Genomic DNA, 12,033 nt, shown 5'->3' on the forward strand with positions numbered 1-12,033 from the left:
CCGTCCTGAATTCGGCCTTTGGAAGAAACAGCAAGCTGGAGAGAGGTCGGCAGCAGCAAGGGATGTTCTCTTTTCTGGGGGGCTTCCTTTCGTTTGGTTTAGAATAAAGAGGCTGTGTATACCTGTCGGCAGAGGGAGGAAGAGGTTGAGAAAAAGAAATGAGAAAGAACAGAGAGGACTTTTTCCCACAGAAGGTAATGCCCTTGGACACACTGTATATTTTTTGTATTTCCCAACCAGAAGGGAGGCTCCTGGGGGCTGGGTGTCTGTCTTACTCACAGTGGGTCTCCAGCAATAACCTGGCAGGGAGTAGACACTCAATAAATACCTTCCATATTGAGATGAGTTTGAGGGCTTCCAGGGCATGGTGCTGGTTTTGTCTAGGTCCTGGGAAGAGAAGGGTTCATGAGGGTCCACAGAGGGGCTTTCTTTCTGATGCTGCCATCATGGTGGGAGAGAGAGAGGAAAAAGTCAAGGGCGGAGGGAGGAAGGAGCTCACATCCTCTCAGAAAAGTGTATGTGTGTACGTGTGTGGGCAGCGGGATGTCAGGGAAAAATGGGCTATTGATGGAGAAGAACCTTGACCGTGAGTGGCCTCCATGTCTGTCCTGAAAACCACCCAGGCCCCCGACTTGGGTCAGGAAATAGCTGCTTCTCACAGAGAGGGAAAAAAATCCCCAGGGGTCCTGAGGGGTGGAGTAAGGTTTCCTGTGTGTTACGAGGAAGCCTGGGGTTGACCCCGGAGGAGTGTGGGAAGTGGGCAGGGAGGCCCTTAAAACCAGCTGGGCCCAGTTCCTGCCTCTGGTCCAGCCCGAGGACAGAGAGAAGTTGTCGCTGGTGAGGAGCCTCCTTCAGGGGGCTGCTTGGCCCGAGGCGGGTGGAGGAGGGCACACCGAGGGAGGGGTTGTGAGAGGAGACGTGACCTGCCCGGGCTTCGGAAGGTCTCAGCAGCACCTTCTATGTAGCGGGGGCTTAGCACTGATGGTCCTTTTCAGATGAGGGGCAGGAACGGGGCTGGGGCGGGGTCCTGGGAGCAGGGGGGCTGCTGCACGTGGACTTGGAGAACCTGTCCCCTCGGTGACCTGGCCGCTCCCCGGCCCCCAGATGTCCATGCTTCTGTCAGGCTGTCTCCTCTTTCCCTGTTTCCCATTACCGCAGCCTCTGCTCCACTCCACAATTATCTCTTGGCCTCGCTCATTCTCCTCCGTGGTTGCTTGATAAAAAATAGTCAACCCCACGCCCTCCTCCTGAAGCCTGGGCTTCACAGACGGCCCACTTTTCCAGCCTTTGCCACATTCTCTGTGAAGCACCTTCTGCGAGCGTTCAGACCGCTCTGTGTGGGGCCTGGCGCAGCTTCCTCAGTGCCGACAAGCCATGTCCCAAGATGTTCTGATGCACACCTAGGATTCTGGCTTTCTTCAGGTATGTTGAAGCCAGTGGATCAGGAGATGATTGCATTTGAGAGATAGTTTGTTACAGTTTCCAAGAGAAGAGGACACACTACACCTTGCAGGGCCACGGGGGAAGCACCAGGGTTTTCTCAGGAGGCAGAAGAAATGAGGGAAAACCTGGCCTGGATTGTGTGGAGAAGGCAAGACAGGGCAGGGTAAGCAGTTTAGGACTGGCCAGCTTGCATACTTTCAGCAGACTTCAAGCTGTAGGGGTGATCCCTGGTGGTCTGGTCCTGGCCCTGGGGTGATTCAGGCCGGGGGATATATTAGCTCGGAGTGTGAGAGTGAGCTATAGGAGGTGGTTGGACAAGGGAGTTTGGGATCTGTCGGTTTGCATTTCAAAGCCTTGTTTGCAGAAGAGCCTTTTGCTTTATCTAGGAATCAGCTAGTCTTGGAGGGGCTGAGCCTAGCAAGGTCCCCAAGATGTCAAAGCGTCATGAAGTACAGAAAATGAGCAAGATGATTAATACACAGAGGCTGCTTGGAAGCAGTGGAGGAGGGTCAGTCAAAGGATAGCGTCATGGTCCCAGGCTGAACCCTTGGGCAACTCACTTCCCCTTCCTGAGGCTCCATTTCTTCATCTGTAAAATCAACAGCAGCTACTCTCATTCAACAAATGACTGTCAGAGGGTAGAGCATGCCTGCAGTTTTGACAGTACCCACTCGTTAGAGCCGTTGGCAAGTTTAAGGGGACACGGACAGTGTCTGGAGTGTCTTAGTTGCCCAGGACATGGCAGCTGGTGTCCTCTTTCAGGCACAGCCCCAGGAAGCGTTGAGGAAGACTGGCCTGGAAGGCAGGGTCCAGGGCCATCTTAGTTGGCTGTTTAGAGCTCTCAGAGCAGAGGCTGTGGGTGGACAGAACCCTCAGGAATGTTCCTGGAACTCAGAGGAGCTTCTGGACTAAGGATGGCACAGAGAGCCCAGCCCAGCAGCTGGGAGCCCTCAGGAGACGGAGGCTGTGTGTTTGGAGCCAGGCCTTGGGAGGTGCCAGGTGCTCGGGGCAGAGGGCCGGCAGGGTGACTGCTGAACTGAGAGATCAGAGAAGGCAGGGCATCAGAGTGGAATCCCAGCAGACCCCAGGCCAGCTGAGCAGCTCTGGGTGAACAAGGGCTTCGGGATCCAAGGCGGAAAGGGAAGCAGACAGCCATCGGTAAGGAGCTCCTCAGAGGCCACGTTAGAGTCCATCACCGGCCCAAGACACGAGGAATGTCCCTTGCCTTCCGGTGTGATGTTTATGGACTCCGGCTTAGGGATTCATGTATTTGCCAAAGGAAGATGCTGGGGAGGGAAGCTGGGGTCTCCAGGCCCATGGGGTAGAGCTTGTGAAGGGCCCCGATCCTCTCAGCTCAAAGGAGAACACACCCCTCTGGGCAGGGAGGACGTGTGGAGCAGCGAGGGCGCACCGGGCCTCGGTCTGAACCCGCCTCCGCGTTTTACCGGCCGTGTGACTCCTGGCAGGTGGTTTCAACTCTGAGTCTCCGTTTCTTTTTCTCCTTCCGTTCACCGTTTGTTTATTATTTACCCAGCCGAGCCGAGCCTTGGCTGCGGGACGTGCGGTCTTCGCTGGGTCACACGGACTCTGTAATTGTGGTGCTCGGGCTTCGTTGTTCCACAATGTGTGGGCTTAGTTCCCCAATCAGGAATTGAACTCAAGTCGGTTGCATTGCAAGGGGGATTCTTAACCCTGGACCACCAGGGAAGTCCCTGAGTCTCCATTTCTTTCCTGGCAAAATGGGAACTGTTGAGGAGGAAGACATTTTCCTCTACCCAACTTAGAAGTTCTTCTGGTTGGTCTAAGGATCAAACCAGGGTCAGACAGACTAACAGTGGAAAATGAAACAAAAATTTTGTAACACGTATACAAGGGAGAGATCCAGGAAAACAGGAACTCACCAAAATGGCCCAAACCCTTGCCTTAAATAACCATCTTCAGCGAAAAAGACCAAAGAGGATGTTGTGGGTAGTGGTTTGGGACTTCAAAGGGGAAGAAGGCAATTCACATTTGTCAAGGCAAATGTTTGGTGTCCAAATGTTTGCTGGGCCTGCAGAGACTGTAGAACACAGGGCGGACTCTGATCCCTAGGCCCTGTCAAGTTTCCCCACCACACCTATTCCCGTATTTCTTGCAGATATCTCTGGTGATAGCTCTATGCCTGGAATAGATTCTTTATATAAATTCTTGAGGCAGCCAAGGGGGAAGTAAAAAGAAACCTTCTGCTTCTTAAAAATAACCAGCCTAAATTAATCCTTACACCAAAGAGACACATTTTGGGGTACAAATTTTTCTCCCTTAGAACAATGATACCTACCCTTCAGAACTGTTGTGCACAGCCAGGGCTGACTTATTTTTTAGGTAAACACAGTGCCTAGGGCCTATGAAACTATTTTAATTTTTTAAAAAAGAAGCAGGACTTCTTAACATTTTATTTATTTATTTATTTTACTTTCTTGGCTGCACTGCATGACATGTGGGATCTTAGTTCCCTGACCAGGGATCAAACCCATGCCCCTTGCATTGGAAGCTCAGAGTCTTCAACACTGGGTTTCTAAGGAAGTCCTAAAAATATTTTAATTTAAAAATCAGGAGAAAAAATAAATATAATATCATGAATGTATAAGAATGAATCCAGCCTGGATTCATTGTTTTTATACCAACACAGCCATAAAATATAATTGGAAAGCAATTTTCAGGAAGGAACAATTGGGTTGGGGGCATTTCTGATGGAAAAATTCTCTCCCATCTCTACGGGGACAACACCTCACAGAGGTCTCCTGGGTCAACTCCTCGAGGTTTTTGCCTCATTTTTTCAAGCTTCAGTTGCCTCTTTACTGCCCAGCATGAAAGGGTGGGGCCTGGTGGGCCACAGAGTGGCCCTCCCTAGCCAGGAGCGGGGTTCGAATAGGCCATGAGGACCTCTGCTGATTGGCATGTCATGGGCTGTGTTTTCTCTTCCAGAACCCTGGAGATGAAGGGCCTCATGCTGGTTTGGTTCCTGGCTTATAGTAAGTGCTTGCTCTGAGAGCCCTGAACTTATGGACGATAAGGTGGTGGGAAGGAGACCAGTCATGGAGGGCCTGGAGACTTGATTCTGAATCTTGGCTCTGCCCTGAACATGTCGATTTCAGCAAGAGCCTTCACCTCTCTGAGCCTCTGTTTCCTCATCCGTGACACAGGATCCCGCTGACGGGCCAAGCTGGGGCAGGATCCTGGGGGAGATATGGATAGATTGTGCTATGTGGAGGGTATGGGGCTTGTAGATGTGGGAGGCAGATATTCTACTTTGATGCCAAATTAAAAAAAAAATAAAGCTATCAGAAAACAAGACTCTTAAATAAATATTCCATCCACGATCCTGGACATTGTCTCCTCAGGCCTGTCCAGGTTTTCTTCACCCCCCTACCTGCTCCCACCTCCCACCTAAAGGCGATAGCCCAGCAAAGGGGAGCCTGGCTTTAGGCCTCTCCTACAGCCCCATCACCAAGCGCACAAGCTCTGACAGGCTGTCCTGTTGGTGCTTTGCCAGATCCCTAGAGACTGCAGGAGGAGCAGGAGGCCTAGTGCAGGGAGAGGGGCTCTGGCACACTGCAAAACCCTGGGCAAGGCACCTGCCCCTCCGAGCTGCCATTTCCCATCTGTGAGATGAGGGCGCTGGCTTCAGAGATCTCTACAGGTCCCACGCTGCTCTAGGATTCTGTGCCTCCTGGTTCAAACAGTATTCGTTTCAGGGAGGGAGGGGTGCACCATCAGGAGAGACAGGAAATGCCTGTCTGCCTCCTGCATGCGGACACCATAGTCATTATCCCCAGGGTTCCTTGCTCACTCACTATGTGTCTGCCACTGTGCTTGAAAAGGACATACTTAACCTTGTTTCAACCCTCACGGTGTCTCCAAAAGGTCGGTGTTCATTGCAGGCCCCCCATTTTGCAGATGAAGAAACTGAGGCTCTGAGAGACGAGGTGGTCCTCTGCATTAGCGACAAAGCAGGGGCCTGGGCTCAGTGGCTCATTCTTTACATCCAGACTTCTAGCCTCTTCTTGACACTGGTTGCTACAATTTTCTCATCCCTCGCCCACGAATGGGGAGGAAAAAAGGGTCATCTTGGTCCCTCCAAGCCCCAAGGTGAAAGAAAGGGTGGGAGCATGTGGGAAAGTGGGAGCAGGCAAGCCTGGGTTTCATCCGGGGACACGGGCTGTCTTTCAGATGTGCCTGCTGTCCCAGGGAGCTTGCTGGACCTGAAGTCAATGATTGAGAAGGTGACGGGAAAGCCCGCCCTGGAGAACTATGGCTTCTACGGCTGTTACTGTGGCTGGGGGGGTCACGGCACCCCCATGGATGGGACTGATTGGTGAGCCAATTTTCATAACTGCCCTTTAGGCTCCAGGCTCCGTTCCCACATGATCTCATTTAATTCAATATCAACTCTGAAATATGAGTATTTAAGCACCATTTTATAGATAAGAAAACTGGGTCTTAAAGAGGTTAACTGACTTGCCCAAGATGCATCCAGTAACTTCCAGAATCTCCATGGCTAATATATCAGCTGACTTACCACTACATTAAAAAACTACCTCAAAATATAGTAGCTGAAAAAAATGACGACCATTTATTCGGCTAAGGTTCTGCCACTTGGGCAGGGCTTGATGGGATGACTTGTCTCTGCTCCACCTGGCTTCAGCTTGGGCAGCCCCACTGAGGCTGGGTGATCCCATTTCTAGAAGGTTCACTCCTAAGGCTGGCAAGTTGTCGCTGCCTATTAGCTGGGAAATTAGTTGAGACTGTGGGCCAGGGACCTCAGTTCCTCTCCCTTAAGCCTCTCTAAGACTGTATGGACTTCCCCACAGCCCGGTGACTCTTGGGTTCCCAGAGGGAGTGGTCTGGAGCTGCATGACCAGAGAACATGGCATTTTTATGATTCAGCCTCTGAAAGCTATCATGTCACTTCTGCTGTTCTCTTGGTCTAGGCAGTCACAACGGCTTTAAGGTGGAGGGGGCCTAGTTTCCACTTCTTGACTGGGGAGTGGCAGTGTTCTAGAAGAACATGTGAGATGGGAGAGATTGCTGTTTGCAAAATACAACCTGCAGGCCAACAATTCTTATACCGCTAAACATGTATAATGAGATGGGATGTTTCAACAAGTGGAGGGCAGCGGGAGTGGGAGTGTACGGACCAGACAAGCAGTGACGGGAAGCTAGAATGTTCTATGTGACACTGGGTTAGAGTTGGAGACTTCAGTAAAAACTCCTGGCTAGCTTAGTACAGCTTCTCCGGTAGCTCAACAGTAAAAGAATTCACCTGCTATGCAGGAGATGTGGGTTCAACTCCTGGGTGGGGAAGATCCCTGGAGGGAGAAATGGCAACTTACTCCAGCATTCTTGCCTGGGAAATGCCATGGACAGAGAAGCCCGGCAGGCCATAGTCCATGGGGTCGCGAAAGAGTCGGACGTGACTTAGCGACTAAACATCAGGTTTGCTACAGATGCAGATGATTGCATGTAGAAATATGTAAAGATATGTGTGTATTCATGGGTCAGTACAGACACACATATTTTTTGCTCTGTCAGCTGAAAGGCCCTAAAAGAAACAATACTCCAGAAGCAATAAGCAACACCTAGCGCCCAGACCTGGTTTCCAATACTTTTCTCCAATAAGAGGAACCAAGGCTTCTTGGATGGATGACTGGTCCTAGGAATTGGGCAGGAAATATACAAGATGAACCAGAGCTTTTTATAGTGCCCAAAAGTAAGGAAGGGCTTGAACAAAATAAACCTAAACCAAACCCCACATTGATGCGAATATGTCAAAAAGCATAGGAACCAAACAAGAGAGCTCCCAATGGCCAAAACTGGGACAACATAGGCTGCAAAATAAACCCATAACCCGTCTTATGAGAAAAACATCAGCAAAATCCAGTAGGAGAGCATCCTACAAAAGACTTGACTACCATTCCTCAAAGCTGTCAAGGTCATCAAAAACAAGGAAAGTGTGACAAACTGCCTCAGCCAAGAGGGGCCTAAAGAGACAGGGCAGCTGCGTGTGACACGGTGTCCTTTACCCGATACCGGAACGCAAAAGGACATTTGGGTAAAAACTAAGGAAATCTAAAAAAAAAAAACAAACTATGGACTGTAAATTAAAGAATCAACAGTGATATGATTTAATTAATGCTTATTTAATCATTTGCCAATATTGGTTTGTTGGGTGTCCCTGGTGGCTCAGTAGAAAAGAGTCAACCTGCCAATGCAGGGGACGTGGGTTCGATTCCTGGGTGGGGAAGATCCCCTGGATAAGGAAAGGGCAACCCACTGCAGTATTCTTGCCTGAGAAATCCCTCAGACAGAGGAGCCTAGTGCTACAGTCCATGGGGTCGTGAAAGAGTTGGATACGACTTAGCGACTAAACAACAACCAGCAAATTTATTTGTTAGCAGTAACAAATGTATTATACTCATGAAATCATAAGGGAAACTAGGTGTGGGGCTAAAGGGGGCATTTGGTACAATCTTCTCAATTTTTCTGTGCTGCTGCTGCTGCTGCTAAGTCACTTCAGTCGTGTCCGACTCTGTGTGACCCCATAGACGGAAGCCCACCAGGCTCCCCCATCCCTGGTATTCTCCAGGCAAGAACACGGGAGTGGGTTGCCATTTCCTTCTCCAATGTGTGAAAGTGAAAAGTGAAAGTGAAGTCGCTCAGTCATGTCCGACCCTTAGCGACCCCATGGACTGCAGCCTACCAGGCTCCTCCATCCATGGGATTTTCTAGCCAATAGTACTGGAGTGGCTTGCCATTGCCTTCTCCGCAATTTTTCTGTAAATCTAAACAAAATACAGTTGTCCATGCCTATCATCCCTGAGGTTTAGTTTTTGCTCACTTAACTGTGTGAACCACACGTCAGTTCCAGGACCCAGGTTTCTCCTGTCTTGTGGTTCTCCCTGTGGCCTCAGAGCCCTTAGCTGGGGCATTTCCTTTCTGCTGAGATGTAGAGAGGGACAGTGGAGGACGACACAGTAGGAGGTTTCTATGGGTAGGTCTGGAAGTTCTGTGCATTTCCCTTGCCAACTGGTTGTCTAGTCATGTGACCACACATACCTGCAAAGGAGGCTGGGAAATGTAGTCTCCCCATGGGCCCAGGAGGAAAGGGCCAGCCTGTGAACTGGTACAAGTGCGGGGCAACCCTACTGGAAGGACTTAGCCACTATGAGATTCTCTCTTGATCAGACCTTAACCACCATGGTGGCTTCTGCTCAAGGGGCAGATGCCCTCTGCTTGGGAGCTGAGGCTTTTGTATCGACAGGTGCTGTTGGAAGCATGACCGCTGCTACGCCCAGCTGGAGATGCAAGACTGTGATGTCTTGACACAGACCTACAGATACAGGGTCACACGGGGCTTCGTCGTCTGCGGTAAGGCTGGGGCCTCCATTCGGGTCACCTGAAGAGCCTGGGTTCCTGCTGTCTCCGAGGTCAGCTATCCCAGTAGCTCAGCCAGTCTATATCTTGGTGGGCAGAGATGGGGGCAAGAGAGGCAGGATTATTGCAGCTGTATCTGACCTCCAAGGGACAGGTTGAAGGGTCTTAGGCTCAACATGCTCTAGGAATCAAGCGCTCTGCATATTTCCTTTTGCTTGCTCTGGGCGGGTTTAGTGTTCCCCATTTTACAGATGAGCAAACAGACTCAAAAAGGATTGCCAAGCTCACACAACTAGAGTCGGGATTCAAACTCAGGTCCATCTGAGTTCAAAGTTAAATCTGGGGGTGGCGTCTCCTCTCTGAGAACTGGAGTTGCTCCAGAGCCAGGGCGGTCTCCACCATCGCACTGGGAACTCTGGAGCGCATCTGTGTTCTCCATCAGACTGGAGACTCCCTGAGGGCAGTAGCTGGGTTTCCCTGGGCTCAAACCTCACCCTGGGCTGCTAGCGGCTGTGGCCCTTCCATCCGACTATGCACCCTCAGGGCAGAAGCTGGGCTCCCTCCTCAGGCTGAGAGTAGGAAGGAGACTGCGGTGTCCACTCAGGCTAGCAGGAAGTCTTGCTCCAGGGCCAGCCTGGAGTCAGTGTCACAGAGCATCTCTTTGCTTTCTCATCCTGCATTTGGCATCCTGTTTGCAGAACACGGGTCCCGCTGCCAGCGGCAGCTCTGTGCCTGCGATCAGAAATTTGTCTACTGCCTGAAAAGAAACGTGAGGAGCTACAACCCTCTTTATCAATACTATCCCAACTTTCTCTGCACCTAGTCACTCTCAGAGAGCTCCTCCTGGGCCAGGAAGCTTGCTCCCCTCACTACAGCATGGAGCTCACCCGGTCTGCTGGGCCTCCCAGGGAGGTTCCAGGTCTGGAGTCTCGATGGTCCCACTGGTCTTGGAGGAGCCCCACGCCCACACTCTCTGGGCCCACCACAGAGTCCCAGGAGAGTGACTCATGTAATTGGATCAAGAAGGCCAGGGTCCCTGGCCTCCACTTGCAAGAACGCCTGCCCTGGTGCTGAAAGCTCATAAAATTCCTTTTCAAGACTAACAGTAACCACAGATATTTCCCCCACCATGGGGGATTGCATGCATCTCTTTCTTGGCTGTTGGAGACACTAGACTCAGCGTTAACCATGCTCTCTCGGAGGATGAAAGTGCAAATTAGTAACTAGAAGGCTTTCTGGGATGAGTGGCAATCCTTTTGGGGCTCATATTAAACCTCGGGGATCCTCTCGAGCCAAGCGCTGGACCTCATTCTTCCTCTGGGGGGTGGGGAGAAGATGACAGAAAGCCATGCCATGGTAGGCTTCCAGGCAAAAGAGCACCGCATTTGAATGCCAGCTTGGCTTCTCCAGCTGTGTGGTTTTAGGCTCATTACTCAACCTCTCTGATTTCTGGTCTTTTTTTTTTTAAGAAATTGTAATGTTTCTTATGATGTAAATTGGGAACCCCAAAGCTATCTTGATGCACCTGGGAATGCTGAGTTTCTGGGATTTCCCAGAGCAAGACATTAAAAAATAGTTTTTTTTTAAATTTTATTGTGGGTTTGACCTTTGTTGGCAAAGTGATGTTTCTGATTTTTAATACGCTGTCTAGGTTAGTCATAGCTTTGGGAACTAGACACCGGATTCTAGTCTGACTTTGCATATATCCTGGGTGCCCTTGGGCAGGCCTCTTGACCTTCCTGATCTCAGCTTTCCAAGTGCAGGTCTGAGAGGTCATTTTAATCATACCCCACTCTGTTAGTGGATCGTGACATGAGTCTAGAGGGTTGCATCTGGCTTGTGCATATGAGCATATGTTTCTTGTGCATGCGTGTGTGTGCATGCTTGTGCCGATGAAGCACAAGTCGTGAAGTGCTGCTTCAGCACATGGTGTTTCTATCCTGGGCGTGTGCGTGTGGGCGGACTGGGTCTAGGTGTCAATTTTATGACACCGTGCCGGTCGCCGTCAAAACCATCTGAGAACCCCTTGTTCACGTGACCGCTCAGGGCCCGCCTGACTCTGAAGCTGCAGGCGTCTAAGTGCTTCCGTGTCTTAGCCTGAACTATATGAAACCTCATAAACGCTTCTCCCATGGGGCTTGATACCTGACTCCCTCATCTTCTCTTCAAATATTAGATCAGGACCGGGCTTTTTTTTAATATTAAACTTTCATTTTGTATTGAGGTATAGCCAGTTAACAATGCTGTGATAGTTTCAGGTGAATAGTGAAGGGACTCAGCTGTACATATACATGTATCCACTCTCCCCCAAACTTCCCTCCCATCTAGGCTGCCACATAACATTTAGCAGAGTTCACTGTGCGATACAGTAGGTATATTGTCTGTGGATCTCCAAGCCTGTGATGGCATCGGTCTCTAAATGTTCAATAACTACTCAACAAAGGACCAGGACACAAACACAGGTGTGGCACAGTGTTGGAAAACAGAAATCCAAGCCCCTGAGTTTCAGTCACAGGGAGCTAGTGCGTAAGGGCTTTGGAATCAGACAGGGACTCGTAGAGTAGCTTGGTGTATTTCCTCGCCGTGTGCCTTCTGAGCTATGATTTCATTCTCTAAGCCTCGGTTTTCTCCACTGTCAAATAGCTAATAACACCTTTCTCACTTGGCTGCTTTGGTGTCATATTTGAGGATGTGATGCACATAAATTACCTCCTGCAGTGGCTGGCACTCAGTCAATGGCATGTGGCATGGGAGAGGACCATTAAACCCAAGCCTAAAAGTTTTGACTCCAAACATAAGCCCTAGGGGCGGAGATCAGTGTCTAGTGCAGAAGGCGGCCCTCTCCTCATCTTCCCAGGCTGCCCGGCGAAGCTCTTTCCACAATGGATGTGACGACCGGCGATGCTGCAGCTGGGGTGGTCCCATCTGGGGCAGCACCAGCGAGCTCTCTGGAGGGAGTAGCTGCAGCTGTGGAAGAGGCAACATTCACGTGGAGCCCTGAACAAGCGGGCCCTGCAGCCCACCCAGGGGCTGTGCGTTCCTGCACGCCCAACCTTTGACTGGGCTGTGCCCTGAGCCTGGAGCACCTGTCCCCACACCCCTCCCACCCTCCAAAGTGAAACTGTTAGTTGCTCAGCCATGTCCAGCTCTGCAGCCCCAGGGACTGTAGCCCAACAG

The 12,033-nt window shown here is 50.7% G+C and overlaps 1 protein-coding gene across 1 annotated transcript; it reads left to right on the forward strand.

Annotated features, from left to right (window-relative positions):
• Positions 1–810: 810 nt before the first annotated feature.
• On the forward strand, positions 811–11,275 carry PLA2G5 (phospholipase A2 group V). The gene is made up of 5 exons (XM_055397267.2): positions 811–837; positions 4,408–4,454; positions 5,653–5,797; positions 8,744–8,850; positions 9,555–11,275. The coding sequence occupies exons 2-5, from the start codon at positions 4,418–4,420 to the stop codon at positions 9,677–9,679; spliced, it is 414 nt and encodes a 137-aa protein (XP_055253242.2). The 5' UTR covers positions 811–837; positions 4,408–4,417; the 3' UTR covers positions 9,680–11,275.
• The last annotated feature ends 758 nt before the right edge of the window (positions 11,276–12,033 follow it).

Source organism: Moschus berezovskii, chromosome 2 (genome assembly GCF_049115385.1).
Source record: "Moschus berezovskii isolate FMDL1 chromosome 2, NW_MosBer_1.0, whole genome shotgun sequence".
Classification (NCBI taxonomy): Eukaryota; Metazoa; Chordata; class Mammalia; order Artiodactyla; family Moschidae; genus Moschus; species Moschus berezovskii.

Excerpts from the sequence above, each read along its gene's own strand:
- PLA2G5 (XM_055397267.2), top strand. The coding sequence starts at position 4,418 with ATGAAGGGCCTCATGCTGGTTTGGTTCCTGGCTTATA. Across the intron at positions 4,455-5,652 it reads GGTTTGGTTCCTGGCTTATA|ATGTGCCTGCTGTCCCAGGG; the intron begins GTAAGTGCTTGC and ends GCTGTCTTTCAG. Across the intron at positions 5,798-8,743 it reads CCCATGGATGGGACTGATTG|GTGCTGTTGGAAGCATGACC; the intron begins GTGAGCCAATTT and ends TTGTATCGACAG.